The sequence below is a fragment of the Macaca mulatta genome, chromosome 4 (assembly GCF_049350105.2).
Source record: "Macaca mulatta isolate MMU2019108-1 chromosome 4, T2T-MMU8v2.0, whole genome shotgun sequence".
NCBI lineage: Eukaryota > Metazoa > Chordata > Mammalia > Primates > Cercopithecidae > Macaca > Macaca mulatta.
Genome location: NC_133409.1, coordinates 79,420,142 through 79,437,087, shown reverse-complemented (window position 1 = coordinate 79,437,087; position 16,946 = coordinate 79,420,142). Strand labels below are relative to the sequence as shown.

The 16,946-nt window shown below is 37.8% G+C and overlaps 1 protein-coding gene across 9 annotated transcripts in view; it reads right to left on the bottom strand.

Annotated features, from left to right (window-relative positions):
* ATG5 (autophagy related 5) overlaps positions 1 to 15,816 on the bottom strand; it is a 135,006-nt gene extending 119,190 nt beyond the window's left edge. For 3 of the 9 annotated variants that reach the window (XM_001088300.4, XM_015137018.3, XM_015137017.3), the window contains exons 1-2: positions 15,522 to 15,816; positions 6,712 to 6,877 (exon numbers count right to left, since the gene is read on the bottom strand). In XM_001088300.4, coding sequence (XP_001088300.2) covers positions 6,712 to 6,819 — 108 coding nt within the window. In that variant the 5' untranslated portion in view covers positions 6,820 to 6,877; positions 15,522 to 15,816. Of the gene's footprint in view, positions 1 to 6,711; positions 6,878 to 15,272 lie in introns of all 9 variants that reach the window. The other 6 variants (XM_028847306.2, XM_077999639.1, XM_028847307.2 and 3 more) reach the window with 5 other exon arrangements.
* Positions 15,817 to 16,946: the final 1,130 nt, after the last annotated feature.

Below are 16,946 nucleotides of genomic sequence, written 5' to 3'. Positions count from 1 at the left end.
TTTAATCATGGAAGTCCAAGATAACAGGTCCCAACTAGGTAGGAGAACATGACATTGATCCTAGGGGCTACAGAGTACAGGGGTATGGGAGCGAGACAGTTGGCATGCTCCAGCACGGAATACAAGGTACTAAATACTATGAAAAAGCTGTTGAATAGTATTATGCATTCAATAGACTATGAGTTGTTCTTTTATAAAGAGATAACTGTGATTAGTGAAGAAAGAAAAAGGAATTCTTACTATTTAATGTAAGAAAAAGCAGTTTTTTCCCCCCAGAGGAAGTATTATCACCCCTGTTTTACTTTTAAATAACTTGCCAATATCATGCTATTCTTAAATAAATGACAGAGAAAACATTCATTGTATTCTTTCAGAAATGACAAATACAGATGTGACATTAAAGTCTCTTAAAAAAAGCATAACAGCATGGCAAATTAGCTGTTTTCAAAAAATATGTAAGTATAATCTATTAGTCTAATAAGGTCTCTATTAGTAAATCCTGAACTTTAATTTAAAAGTGATTATTGGGCATTACATAGTAATCTATTCTGTAGAAAATAATATTAACTTATGGAGACAGTAGGAGGGAAGAAACACCACAGCTAATGGGTATGGATATATCAGCTCCCGATTTTGGAGAGTGTTGTACTACATGCCTTGGCTTCACTCAAAGTTGCTAAAGAACTCACAATGATTTTTATGAAATAAAATCTTCTTTACAATAAGGAAAACAGAACATTAGATTATAACCTCCATTAAGACAGGAATTTTTGTCTGTTTTGTTCAATGCTACATTTCCACTGCCCAAAATAGTGCCTGCTTTAAAGGAGGCACACAATAAATATTTGCTGAATGAGTCAGAGATGCCAAAGGTTAAGTGAGGCAGAGTCAACAACTGTAATTTTAAAAGAATACTCATTTTTAAGGCAGAATCCACATTGAAATGTAGCTGCATTTTTCTGTTCTGTTTGGCCTGTGGGAGTAATCTTTAACTAATATATCCATATTAACACTAAGAAATCACTCTAAGATTTAAGAATGACTATTCTATAGTACATATAGATACAATTTACTTAGGAAATATTTAAACAAATAAAAATGAAAACAACATGAAACGACATCATCTTCTTGCCTTTTACCTGCAGACTATATATACTACTCATTGTTTTTCTTAGGTGTATTTCATTGGTTTAAGTTCTTTGTTTTCAATGTGGTAAAATATACCTAGTATAAAATTTACCATTTAAACCATTTTTAAGTGTACAGTTTAGTAATACTAAGTACACTCAATATCCATCTCCAAAACTTTTTCATCATCCTAAATGGAAACTCTACTTATTAAACAGTAACTCCCCATTCCCTGCTTCCCCGGCTCCCGGTAACCACCATTTTACTTTCTATCTCTATGAATTTGACTATTCTAGGTACCTTATTTAAGTGGAACCATATAATATTTGTCCTTTTGTGTCTGGTTTATTTCACTTAACAAATGTTTTCAATGTTCTCTTAGTTCTTTTACTTTGAATAAGATTAACTCCATTTGGAAATACTGTCAGCTACAATGGAAACTGTCATTCTCTTATTCCTCATTTAGCCCTAGTATAAAGTATTCCATGACTCTGATACAAGTGATTCATTTTTATCTACACAGCTGAAAAGAATATATATTTTATGCAATTATATGGAATACTTATGTTTCCAAAAAAGTTGCCCATAATTTTATTTCTTTATGCCAAGTCCTATTCTGTCCAACAATTTTCAATTTTAAAATTAGAGACCTTTCTAGGACAAAAATAGAAGTAAAACATACTAGAATTCTGTTCCACTCCAATGTGTAAAGCATCATACTAGGCAATGAGGATACAGCATTGAGAGAGACAGAGGAGTCCCTCCCCTTGTACAGCAGACAGGTTAGACAGCAAAAAAGATACAAAATACAAAATTACAAATGTGATTAATGCAAGGAGGAAGTAAAGAATGTTATAAGAGCAAGTAGCAAAGGAATTTAACCTGATCTAGAGTTTCAGGGGATACCCTGACATGAAGTATATCTTAAGGCAAAGAGTCAAAAGACAAATAGGAGTGAAATGAACATGGGTGGTGTGGAAGTCTGGGTGTGTGTAGGTGTGGGAGATACCTCTGCCTTTTCCAAACAGGGGACACTGCAAGACAAAAGTCATAGAATGAATACAGAGAAACAAAGATGGGCACATTTGAGTGAAGTCTAAGAAGCTGAATATGATAGGAAGGTAGAGAGTTAAGCCAGAATAGTGCTGAAGAAGCCAGGGGCCAGATTATAGAGAACCTTGTAAACTAAATTAAAGATCCTAAAAATGAAGAAAAGCCACAAAGGTTTTAAGCAAGCAAATGACAAGATCAGATATGTGTTTCGAAAAGATCACTCCAATTGCAGACTAGAAAACGGAAAGAAGGGAAAACTAAAAGCAGGAAACTGGTTACTACCGTGCAATTTGATCTTTTTTTTTTTGAGATGGAGTTTCACTCTTCTCACCCAGGCTGGAGTACAAAGGCAAGATCTCAGCTCACTGCAACATCCACCTCCCAGGTTCAAGTGATTCTCCTGCCTCAGTCTCCCGAATAGCTGGGATTACAGGTACCCACCACCACGCCTGGCTAATTTTTTGTATTTTTAGTAGAGACGGTATTTCACCATGTTGGCCAGGCTGGTCTCAAACTCCTGACCTCAGGTGATCCACCCACCTTGGACTCCCAAAGTGCTGGGATTACAGGCGTGAGCCACTGCACCTGGCCTGATCAGTTTTTAAACAGTAGTCTGGTCTAGGCTGTAGCAGTGCGGGATGAAAGGGATCAGATAAGTCTGAGAGACACTGAGGTCTAAAATCAGCTGGAGTAAGGTACCAACTGAGTATCTGGGATAAGAGAGAAGGAAGCACCAAACGATGAGTCTCAGATTTCGAGTAAGAGTAATTCTTCTTGCTGAAATAGGAAGGGAATAAAATAACGCAGATGACCATATTTTCTTGGGGGGAAAGCTGATGAGTCCAGTTTCAAACATACATAGTTTGAGTTCCTGTAAGACATCTAAGTGAGGATCTCCAGCAGACAAATATATAGGTTTGGAGCTCAGGAGAAAAATATTGGGAACTGTCAAGATATAAATGCTTGACAAAGACATAAAAATGGATAAGAACTCCAGGGGGTAAAAAGTGAAGTGAAAAAAAAAAAAGAAAGCAGAGCCCTAAGAAATACCAATATTAAGGAATAAACAAAGGAGAAAGATGTGGCAAAAAAGGCCACACACATACACACACACATAAAAACCATAGAGGCAAAAGCAAAACCAAGGATACTGAGCACTGCAGGGCTAAACAGGACAGTGCCCCAAGATGGGAGAAACAACCAACAACATCAAACACTGCTGATAACGCAAATGAAAATTACAAAACAGACTCTGAGCTTGGCTAAAAAGATACCATTAGTGACTTTGGCAAGAACAGTTTTCTTGGAATAGTATGAAAATGTGATTACAGAAAACTCACTGGTAGGAGGTGGAAGGCAGACAATGACTATAAACAATCTTGTTAAGAAGTCTAGCCATGGAGGAAAAGCCAAAGTTGAGAGATGGGGTCAACAGAGGCTTGTTGTTTCAGGATAGGAAGGATTTATGACAACATTAAAAACGGTGAAGGAGCCAGCAGATAAGAAGTTGAAAGTAAAATAAATAGAGAAAGCAGAGGTGGAGATGGGAGAAGATCAGATACCACCAGCCTCCTGAGAAGGCAGAAGATAGATGGAGGGCTGGGCCTTGCCTAGAAGGAAGAATACTTCTTCCATTATAACAGGAGGGAAAGAGAAGTAAATGTGTGTGACTGCAGATAGGTTTTGCAGATTTGGTGGCAGAAAGTTAAGGGAGGTCCTATCACACCTATTACATCATTTCTATTTTCTTCATGAAGGAGGGAGTGAGGTCACCTGTTAAGAGTGAAGGAAGAGGTCAGGGCTCAGAGACATAGTCATAGTGGAAAAGGGTAGACACCTGACTAAGGATACATAAAAGGATCACTGCCTAATGTTAAGGGTCCATGGCATTGATGACCATGGGTCTAACCATGATTTCTTCTAGACACAAGTCACAAAATAGCAATGCAAATGAGTATATGTGTTTTTATACTGGATAATCTAAATAAAAAGCAACAGTTTAAATGAACATAACCGGAAGAATACAAACTGAAAAGTTATCCAGTTTCTACAAATTTCCTTCCCAATATTCTCTGAAAAATAAAACATACTACTCAGTGATAATATGTACAGGATACAGGTGGAAAACTTATGCACAGAGGCAACAAATCAAAATGCAGAAAAGACAGGAATATATGTAATATTAATATTAAAAATATGTTCAAGCTTAATTGACAGCCAGGGACATATCTGAACTACAGCTATATTGGCACTAAAATCCTCATCTGTAATTCTAAGACTAGTCATTGCTAATGTTTTGTTTATTGTCTTCCTTGTATGTATTAACTTACACTTATGCACGTACGTATTTAAACAGCCAAATTTGGATTGTGCCATATGGTTTTAAATTCTAGTTTTTTGTTTTATATTTATTATAAGCCTGTCACCCAACAGTCTTCAAAAACACAAATCATGACTGCATAAGAGATTTCTCTAGGTGAAGAATTAAGAAGAATTCAAGAAAAAAGCAATTACCTACAAGACAAGACAATCCTTTCTCCTACAGTTACCCTCAACACTCTTGCCATTTTCAATTTGATTAGAAACACTAGAAAACAACTTACAATCTAGTGCTCACAACAGTCTTTTCACATTTAAACAGGTCTATAAAGAAAAAATACTGTATTCTTTACATGAAATTTATTTAACTTTAGGAAGTATGTCAAACACTAGAGTTTGATTTAAAAGTAAACAGGCCTAGTGGAGTAGCTTATGCCTGTAACCCAGCATTTTGGGAGGCCAACGTGGGCAGATCACTTAAGGTCAGGAGTTTGAGACCAGCCTGGCCAACATGGCAAAATCCTGTCTCTACTAAAAATACAAAAATTAACCGGACATGATGGCGCACGCCTGTAATCCCAGCTACTTGGGAAGCTGAGGCACGAGAATCATTTGAACCCAGGAGGGGGAGGTTGCAGTAAGCCAAGATGGCGCTACTGCCCCCTCCAGCCTGGGCAACAGGGCGAGACTCTGTCTCAAAAAAAATAAATAAAAATAAACAGACTTAAATTATTTTTCAGTTGTTGTCAATTTGGCCAAATACACTCTTTGGTTTAGATACTATTACAAAGCCAATGAAAGTTAAAGTTGTAATTAAAACACCAAAAACTCGTTTGGGAAAAAAAAATGGTATCCTAACCTATGTTACAGAATAAGAACAGAAAAAATATCTCTAACAAATGAAATTCTTCTAAAAATAAAACTATGACCATACTTGGTTTTTAACTGCGGTGTTTTTCTAGACAGAAAACGGTTGATATTTCCAAAGATTATTCACATGTATATAAGCTTGAGTACCAGTAACAAGATTCCCGAACTTCTCTAAAACTATCATTTCTAGTAAGAAAACCCAAAAAGATGATTTCAAACAAAATCCCAACAGGAGCCTGGGGAAACATTCATGCACTAAGCAGTACCACTTGAAGAGCCAGTGCCAGATGCTGAGGATGCACAGAGGAAAACAAAAACAAAAACAAAACAACAGTCCTATACCCAAAAAGTGAGCGAATGGGCTCCTTAGTAAGTAGCTTCCTCCAGTAATCTGACTTCCCGTAGCGAAGGCAGGCTAAGGAACAGCGCTGCCTCTCAGAGAGATGAGTGGGAAAGCAAGGGGCAGACTTTACTAAAGTGAAACAGAAGCAGCATTTCCTCATCACAAATACAATTCTACTTTTCCACATCATCTCCAGGTAAACACTAGAATGCATACCTGAGACACAAAAAGAAAAAACAGTAACAACAATTGAGAATATCTTTGCCTATTATGGGCTATTCAGTAAACCAGGCAGGATGTCATCTCTGACAGAGGCATAAACTGGGATTATACATGCACTTAGAAAAGGGAAACAAAGCACACCAAAATCAGAAGACATTTGAAACGTGTTTGTAAAATACGTAATCCATTAACTCACACCTGCAAGTCAAGGTGCAGCAATTTATAATATATATTACATATATATTACATATTATCTCACATATAACATACAATAGCTCAGTGAACATATCGTGTGTACGTGTGCATGTTTATATGTTCATTAAGCTATTAAAACACTTTGTTAAACAGTTGCTTGGAATCTCTTAACTACAAAAGAATACAATCTGAACCTAGTATTTTCAAAATCTCTTCCTGTTAAAAAAGCACATATCTTATTATTGCATTATCATACATTTATTATATATGAATATATGCATAAGAAAAAGAAAGTCAAGAAGGCACCATAGATGATTGATTCCATTAACATACCCACATACATGTAAGGAAAACAAAGCATCATGACAACATGTTGACAGTGGTTTTGTCCTCTGAGTGGTAGCATTAGAGGTGAATATTTCCTTCTTTATGCTTATCTATGTTAATTTTTTTTCCAAAATAAGCATGAATTAGCTATATATAAAATGTTACATAATAATGGCCTCCAAGTTCTTAGAGCTTTTTTTTTTACAAAAATGGACAAGGTTAAATATCCCATTTGCCACAATCAATGTACTTACATAGTATGGTTCTGCTTCCCTTTCAGTTATCTCATCCTGATATAGCGTGAAGCAAGTTGGAATACGTCCAAACCACACATCTCGAAGCACATCTTTGTCATCTGTCATTCTTCCAGTAGTTAAAGCAGTACATACAGGCTAAATTCTTTTTTCAACCAAAGCCAAACTGAAAATAAAATAAAGAGCATTAGTCAGATCCTTGCAAGGATGAATGAACCTGCTAGAAAACAAAAGATTATTTTAAAAAATCAATGCCATAAAGATTATCCACTTCAAAAAAAAAAATGTGATCGCCAATCTTTAGTATAAATCCAAAAAAAAAGTACAACAAATTCTAAATGTAAAATTATTATTTAAAGGAATCAGAAAAGTAACTAATTCAAAATTACATATACCAGTAATATTCATTGTACATTTGAGTAATGAACCACAGTCAAAAATGAAACTATATTTGCCTCAGTCTTCCAAGCCCAGAAGAGTCTACTGCTTATCTAAAGAGAAGCTTCACCTATACCCTATGAATCCTGACAGTCCAACTCCAAAGGATCGTTCTCGCAGTTACCCCTGCAGATAGTTCTTCCTCTCTTCCTGCAAAACTACTCTCTCATCTTAGAAAATATCTCTTTCACATTGGGGAAAAAATCTTTCTATAAACCCATTCCCCATTCTAAATTTCATCCTCTCCACAATGTAATTTCATCCTCTCCACAATGTAATCCCACCAATACTTCCATTTTAATTACCGTACTTCTTTTTGTAAACCTTCTACCAAAAGTGGCCCCCTAAACACCTTTCTCTGTATCCTACTATTCCCCTACCTAATATGCTCCTCTCTCACCTATTCAAATCCCTACTCTGCAAACCAAGCTCCCAGTCCTCTGTCCCCAATGAAACAGTAAATGCTTCTGCTTGGATCTCTCAGAATATTCTCTATACCACAAATATAGCACTAGGTCTGCAAAACAGTATTCTAGGTATGGCATAAGGACATGGCTTTTGACCTCCATAATATCCAAGTGCCTTCCAATGCTAATATTCTACAATTGAATAACACAATACATGACATGAGTAAATGCTGAAATAAATACTGTTGATAATATACACTTAGAATAACTCAACAGGTGGCACCTGGATACTAAGATTCAATATACTTATCCAAATAATATTTCTCATCTTTGATAGGCAGCTAATTCATAATCTATCATAATGTATCTTATGAAAACATTCAAAATAACCTTACGAGTTTACCAAATATGAATTATTAACACTGAATTATTCAAGGAGTTTGTTTCCCTTTTTTTCACTTCCACTGACTAATGCCGAGTACACTAAGACGGTCATAAATTAATTAGTCAAAGAAAGAAAAAGTTGGAGGTCAACTGGATGCAATGTCATCTACAGGTAAGTAAACTGCAAGAGGTGGAAAAAGTATGTCCAACATAAAAGTACTAGGCAACAAGAATTCTGGTTCTTAAACTGAGTCCAGTCCAGTTAGTGTTTTAACTTTTATTAAAACATATCCATAAAAACAACTATTTTAAGCAAATGATATACATACATGCATGTAAACTTCATATCATTCCACAATGGTAGGCTACAAATTCAAACAACTATTGAGTTTCTGCATTTGGCAAAAAATTTCCAATGACACAAAATTAACTCACTGAAAACAGGAAAGACCGCACTACTTCCTGATTACATTAATAGTTTGCTCTTTTTAAAGGAAATTTACTAGTGGCAAAAAATAATGAAATCTAGGTTATCACAAATAAGTAAAACTAAAATTGAATCTGATATAAAGGTGGTATGCAGTTGTTTCTGCAGCCATGATACATCAAGTTAGTCAGCAGCTGCAACTGAGATTCACCTTTTGATGATGAAGAGAAAAATAATTTGAGACAAAGAGTTCCTTTAATAAAAATCTTTAATAAAAGTTAATTACAAGCTTAAAGCTGAAGTCACTGTATTGTCACTATTGATATTATTTTTCTTCTCAGAAGCAGCAGATAGAAAATATAATCCAAGACAATTGCTCTTCCCTCCTCTCCAAGCACTGTTCTCTCAAGGAGGGATAATAATCTGATTGGTCAGATTCCAGGACACCACTTGAGCCATGTTTATTAATAGGCAGGGATCATCATAAACCAAAATATCATGCATGTGAGTGTGGCTCCCTTCTCTCCCCTCTAGGCTGCCAGACAAGAACCCGGACCACCCTGCTCTTTCTTTCCATGACATTCTCTTCTGTTTCTCCCTTCCACATTTCACGAACAGTAAAATGAATGACCAATGCTCTCTGTTTCTAAGTCCCTTCCCAAAAGAGATACAAATATAGACTTAGGGGAAGGCAGAACACCTCAAGACTCCAACTACAGGCTTGAGTTTTAAAGTCTTATGTTCCAGCAAAGTTTACCAAAGTTCTACAGTAGGATTTTAAGTACAAAGTATGAGTGAAAGATCAATTGGTACTTTATTTCCCATATACTATTATTGCTTACATGTATATTTTTTGCAAGACCTAAAGGGAAGAACTAACTCAGCCAAGGCAGCTAAAGGTATAACGCAGTACAGCTGATACAAATTTTGCAAAACAAACAAACTCTGCAAAACAGATTTATGAAAACTGCAAACGAGGCTGCTTACTGCCTCAAAATACACAGACCCAAATTTATAGGATCTTACAATGTTAATCTTTCAATATTAATATTTACCTATAATAAATTATATAAGAAAGCATGTCTCCAGTGAATACACTTAACTTTAAAAATACGTAAGAAAAAGTAGGGATACATGAATAAAACTAAAGGATGTAAGTTTTCAATAATCCTTTTTTAAAGAGGCAATAAAACACAATTTACTCTTGAGAGGCACTATAGAGTAGGAGTCAGAAATGTAAAATGTGGAGCCAGACTGTCTGGACCCAAAACCAGCTCCACCACTTACAGTGTGACCTCAAGTAAGTCATTTAACTTCTGTTTCTGTTTCCTCATCTGTAAAATGGGAAAACAGCACCTACCACATTAGATACAAGAATTAAATGAATTAATACATGTAAAGCACTTGAACAACATCCATCATATAATATGTACTATAAAGGTTATCTACCATTATAATTTACAGAACAAGAACATGTCTCAAAAAACGTTTAAAAGTCAACATTTAAAGACTTCAAAACCTAATAATAATCAAAAGCATTATATAAGTAGGAATTATAGGTATAAAAAAGCTAAAAATTTTGCAGTAATCACTGCTAATAATATGTAATTTAGAGTCAAATATTTAATCACTTGATATGCCTAGCTGTGTGGCAGGTGCTAGAAGAACAACAACAATGGACTTTTTAAAAACCTCAGTCATTAACAAAGTATAATCTCCAAATCTACTAAACATACCATGCACTTTCTGTCCTTTCTGTGCCTTTGCCCATGCTGGTGGTACCCTTACCCTAAAGCAGCCTTCTTCACCTTGTCTTCCAACTTAACCATCCCTTAGGACCCAGCTCAAAATAACCTTTCTTCTACACATGATTCAGGCAGAACTCGCCTTGTTTTCTCTCGGCACTTCTACTTTTCCTCTACCCTTGTAAGTTTCTATCAATAGTATTTATTTGTACGTCTCCTCCAGCAGACTGTAATAGATTCCCTTAGGGAGAAGGATCATATCTCATTCATCTCTTCACCTCTGATACTTGGAATGGTATCTGGAATTCAGTAGGTGCTCAAAAAATGCTTACTGAATTTGAATGTGTTGGAAAGACAGTGTATGATATAAAATTACAGAACCAAACAGAATCCCGAAAAATGAGGTAAGCAGGTGAGATTAGATAATAAAAATTAGATAACAGTAGATTATATACTACTTTAAATATCAAGTAACTCCAGAAATACTATACATTTTATATTACCTCACACTTGATACACACAAGCCTATATGCTCCCATTTTACAAGTGATAAATTTGAGAAGAGGATGTCAGATGATTTTTCTAAAATCTTGTGGCTAATAAACGGCAGAGCCAAAATTAGAAGCCACATCCTAACTCAGGTTTCTAATCTCATATTCTTTCTATCATACTATATGGACTGCCATCATCCCTCTCAACTCCAAAACATCCATATGTCCATGGTATAATTAAATGTTACTTTGTGAGAGCTTTCATGGGGCACAGGAAAGAGGGGAGTTGGAGATATTAATACATCCTATAGTGTTCAAAGAATTTTAAAAGATGTGGAACTTGAAGAATGGGTAGAATACGGACAGGCGAAAAGATGACAAATATTCTAACAGGCCAAAATAGCATCAATAAAGGCATTACGTGGGCAGGCGCAATTTTTGTGCCAACTTTTAAGGAAATTTTGGGTTGAGAGTAGTATTAATAGATAATGAAAGAGCTGATACCAAAACATGTTTTAACATCACATGTGACCTTTAGGCAAGTCACTTTACTTCACTAAGCTTCAATTTCCTTACTTGTGAAATGGAATTAATATTACCCAAGTCACAAGGTTGTTCTGGAAAAAAAAAATCCATAAAGTGTTTGATACAATAATGGACACACGGTAAGTGCTAGGAAATGCAAGCAATTATTATTCCTCTAATGTCAAATCTGTAAATGTAAGTAAAATGAGACTAGACCATGAAACACACCAAACAGAAGACTAGGGGTGGATCTCAATTTCATCCACCAGTCCTATAGTGCCTACAGGTTTTAGAATGGTAAAATAAAAACAATTATGTGGTAGCAGTGCACAAAAGGAGAGCCTTGAGTCAGAGAGGCTAGCCAGGAAGTAATTTCAGCAACTAAGGGAAAAAGTAATGAGTGCCTGACCTATAGAGGTAGTCGTGGACTGGTGAAAAACAGATGAGTCTTTCCAAGGAAGAAAGAGAAGCTGGTGAAAAATGAGGGATAAAGAACAAGGGAAAGGAAGTTTAGATGCTGACAGCATGCAAAATACAGTAAGATAGTTAAGGGGCTTTGAAATCAGACTGACATGGGTTTAAACCCTGATTTCCACCTATTAGTTACGTGTCTTGGACAACAAACCCATCCTCTTTGACTCTCATATTTGTGAAATGAAGATAATTATAATTTTCACAGGGCTGTTAGGTGTTTAGTACATTTGGTAACCATTCAATAAACAATGTATGTTTTTAGTACACAGTTTCCTCATATTTCCATGGCCCCTCTGCTTGAACACTTTTTCCCTCCTCTTTTGGCCAACTCTTTTATCCTCTCTGGGCCAACTCTTAATCCTCTTAAGCTTAATATCAGCTCCTTGGGAAGCTTTCCCCTAAGCAGCCTCCAGTCTAATTACTTCTTTAATAGCATGCAATATCATGCAATGCAATTATCTGTTTATCTTATCTGTCTCCTGCCCCTCCCCACATTGAAATTTTCTTTGACAGCAAAATTTAGTCATATGTACCTTCTAATCACCAATATTAGTATAGTTAGCAGATAGTAGGCTTTGACATTTTTGTTAAATAATGGGGAAAAAATATATAAATATATGAATCTAGCTACTTAAGAAATTTTATTCCTAAACTCCTTTGCAAATCAGTACAGTCACGCTTTAAATTCAGCATACTCTGTTATTTTAGAAAGATTTTCTCTCTCCTACATACACTACACCATTATCACCATCCATCCAATTTCAAGGAAATATCTTGGAAATAAAGAAATTCCAACCCATGATGCAATCTACTAGAGGTAAGTTTCTTGAGGGCAGGGGCTATTCTTGACTGTTCTATTTTCTGCATCTAGTTCAGAGCCTGGGACAGAGTAGGTGCCCACCAACAACATCTGTTAACCAATCAGTCATTTAGAAAATGGCACGGTGTGATAACAATATAATGCACAACTAATAGTCTCTTTCACACTACGTACCAAGAAAGACTAACCTACTACCTGAAGTAATTTTCGTTGACAAAACTCCCAACTACCTAGAAATATCAAATACTTACTAGACTAAGTGCGTAAACATCAAAAAATAATAATATATGCTGGCTGGTCTTCCTTTAAATTCATAAACACTAACCTCAAAACCGGGCCCTTGGTACTGCCTAGTGTTCCTACTTTTCCCTAGTCCATTTATTCTCCCCCTTTCCCACATCACTATTCCATACCTTCTCCTCCCTCAAATGTTCTCTTCCTCCTCCTCTCTCTCTCTCAGCTAATGACCTTGCTTTCTATTTCCTTCTATCTGCTTACTGTGAATCAGTGATTCTCAAGAGGAATTTTACTCAACAGTCCCACCCTGGGAGGGAGGAAATTTTGTAAATCTCTCCAAACTCTAAATGTTGAAATGCCCCAGGACTCAGTCCTTGAACCACTCCCTTGGAGATCTCTCACACGGTTTTAAATACCACTTATACATTTACACTCTCACAGTTTTATCTTCTGTCCAGACTTCTCTTTTGAACTGCCTGGCTTCACATATACCACTACATATGACATTTCCATTTAGAAATGTAACATATGCAAAACGGAAAACCATTTCAGATCTTCCTTCCTCCTCTCTCCTATCACTATCATTCTGTGGTCTTTTGTGTTTTGCTAAGTGGAAAAGTCCTTTTTTTTTCTTTTAAGAGACAGGGTCTCGGTGTCACCCAGGATGGACTACAGTGAAGGATCACGGGCCACTGTAACCTTGAGCTCAAGGTGGTCAAGTGATCCTTCCCTCCCATCTCAGCTTCCCAAGTAGCTAGACATGCCACTATGCCCAGTTAATTTTTTTTTTTTTTTTTTTTGGTAGAGACAGGGTCTCGTTATGTTGCCCAGGCTGGGGATTCTCTCAAAGATGGTATTACAAGCACGAGCCACCATGCCCGACCAAGTGCTATTCTTCAGCTGCTCAGTCTGTAACCCTTGCAGTCCACCTTGACCCTTCTTCTACCTAACTGCTCTCAAAGTAAATCTGGGCATTTCGCACTACCTCCACTATTACTACCCTGATTAATCACCTTGACCTTTAACCTGGATAAATGCAGTCAATATGGCCTACTAACAACTCTTATTTCTGCACCTGCTGCATACAGTCAACACAGCAATTAGACCTTTTAAAACACAAGTTAGATCAACTTACTCCTCACTCAAAACCCATCTCATTCAAAGTACAAATTAAAGTTCTTATAAATTCCTACATGGTCCTAAAAGACTTGGCCCCATTTCCATCTAAGTATCCACTACTTCTTTCCCTCTTGTTCATTATTTTCCAGTCAAACTAGCTAGTATGCACCTGCCTCAGGACTTCAGTGGTAGCTCTTTCCAAGTGGCAACCTTCTTTATCATCTATAGGCCTCCACGTTAATATCATCTTTTCTATGGCCACCACTTCCATCTCCTGGCTTTCCCTATACCCCTGCACTGCTTTGGTTTTTTTCTCTAGCACTTTCGGCCCCTTGACATATACAGTTGGCCCTCCCTACCCATGGGTTCTTCGTCCTTGTATTCAACCAATCACGGATGGAAAAATATTCAGGGAAAAAAAAAGTCAGTACTGAACATGTATAGACTCTTTCTTGTCATTATTCCCCAAACAATACACCATACCAACTATTTATATAGCATTTCAGTTGTCTTGGGTATTATAAATAATGCACAGTTGAACTAAAGATAGGAGGATGTGCATAGGTTATCTGCAAACACTACACCACTTTATATCAGGGACTTGAGCATTTGAGGACTTTGGTATCCAAGGGAGGTCCTGGAACCAATCTCCCAGAGATGCCGAGGGATAGGAAAGACTGTACCTTAATTTTTGTATCAATGTCTTCTCACGCCATCCCCAAAGTGGAATTTCATGATGGCAGGGATTTTTATTCTTTTGTTCACTATTTTGTTTACTGTTTTGTCCAGTGCCTAACACATAGGAGGTACTCAGTTTGGGGGAAATTAATGAAATAAACACACACTTGAGGTGTGTGCACTATTCTAAAAACTCATATCCATACAGTTCCATTCCGTCCACTTTTCCCCAATTTTAAGTAGCATATCTTTGAAGATCAAAGCACAGGCTTAAATCTGGTGTAAAATACCTTTCAACTACTACCCTCAGCCCAACATCCTTATTTTCAAATTCAAAATTCAACCAGAAACTCCCTCTATGGAAATCACAATAGTTCAGTTCAGAGCCAAGTATCCAGTTTCAAGGTCTCAGAAATCTAACAAGCCAATTCTGGAAGGCTTTGGAAGTTCAGCTACTGCCTGATGGGTCTCCGGGTTCTGACTGCTCAAGACATGCTGTGCCTACTCACCCCTCAGAAAAATCTAGAACCAACAGTTTCCTAGGTTCCTCAAGTTCAGGATAACTGTAAAATAATCCAAAGTACAAATGAAATATGTAAAAGTGTCTTGCCAACAGAAAATGTCTTTGGTAGCACTAAATATAATTATTGAGACAAGAAATATCGTAAATAGATAAATTGTTTGGAGGACATACCCACCGAGTTTGGACAGACTCATACTGCACTGTGCAATAAAGGTTTAAATAACTGTGTTCCAGGAAAAATGCAGTTCCTGAACTGAACTCTAGAGCCTGTGACTAGACTCTCGCTTTCCTACCTTAGTAAGCAACAGACATGTACCCCAAGAGGGACCCCACAGGCCACACCCGCCAACCGGCCCCGGGGCTCCCGGGGCGGCGTCTCACCAACTCCACCTCTGCCCGGAGGAACCACCTTCACCCTCCATCGCCGCCGGGCGGGCGCTCCTCCAGACAGCTTCACCCCTCCTTCCTACCACACCTACCTGGCCCCTCCCCAGCCCTCCTCCTCTAGGAATTTCATCACACAAGGGGACACACACACGTACCCTACCCGAAGCGACGGCTCCTCCTTCCGGCTCCCCGCACTGGTGGTGACGCCTGGATTCCGGGCTCTGGCGGGGCGGCGGGGCAGGCTGCCCACCTAACACACTGTCCTGCGGGGACGCGGCAGCAGGACTCCAGGAAGCCCGCGCAGCCGCAAAAAGCACCGGCGCGGAGGTCGGAGCCAAACCCTGCTGCACTTCCGCCCTCTGGTATCCAGCGTATAAAACCGGCAGCGCCGCGGAGCCCTGGAAGCGCCCCACAAGTCCAGTCACCCTCGGCGCCTGGAGATGACGTCACGAGACCCCACGTGGCCCGAACTCCGCCCTCCGTGTTCTGCCCAACCCCGCGAGGAGGCCCGAGTCGCTCCTGAGCATGCGCCAAAGGAGCAGGACACTTGAACTTGGGGCCAAACCCCTCCAAGTTCATAGCTTGTACCCTCTTGTGAGAGTCTAGCGTCAAAGCGTAGTTATTGGGGCTTGGGGAGGTTAATGTAACAGTTCCACAAGAACAGTTTTTAAAATACTGAAACACTGCCTCCCTAGAGCTTGATCGCAACATCCCTTTCTTCCTGGCATCACACAACAGTATTAGTAAAACATTAGTTTACAAAGCACTTTCCCATCCATTTTCTCATTTGATCTTATTCTCTACTTTGTTGGAACCACCGCAGGCGTTCATTAATAGCCTAATTTAACAGAAGACTATATGAGTACTGAACCCTCCCATCCATCCAAGAGTACATAACTTTATCCCACTGTTTGTAAAAATAATGAGTAAACTTACTAATAAAGAATGTTTGAATTGGCTCTATCCAGAAGTCTCACCAGGAATTTAAGGTTTTTCTCTTAATTACATATGCCTTAACGCCATGCATGTTAAGTAAGTACTGTGCTGAGACTCAAAACAGGTTCTTGATAATTGGGAAGATAAGGAAAATTCTAGTAGTAGCCACGGGATTCTTTTAAAAATAAAAATCTTCTTGGAGTTGGACTAAGTACAATGATTTTAAAATGGTAAATTACAGCCCATTAGTGGGTATCTAAATCAAGTTACAGAAGCATGCCCAGCATCTTTTTAAATGAAATAAAATAGAAAATGTCAGCATGCTTCACACATGTAAAGGGTAAATATTGTTTCCTGAAATTTTTACTTCAGTATGTATGTGTGTACACTGCATAGGAAGTGAAATACATTTCTTAGTAAGGGTAGCAGTCAGAAAAGTTTGAAAGCCACAGTTCTGGTCCTCTTCACCTACTCAGTGCAGAAATCCTCACTATAGTGTCCCCAGTAAACAGCCATTAGCCTGTGTAAGAAAGCTCGTGGGATTAAGGTGCATTGCCTTCCCAGTGTCAGACAAAAGTATATAAAATTTCTTTTAAAATGTATCAAAAAATAAGATGGATTTAGGGGCACATAGATGGATAAAT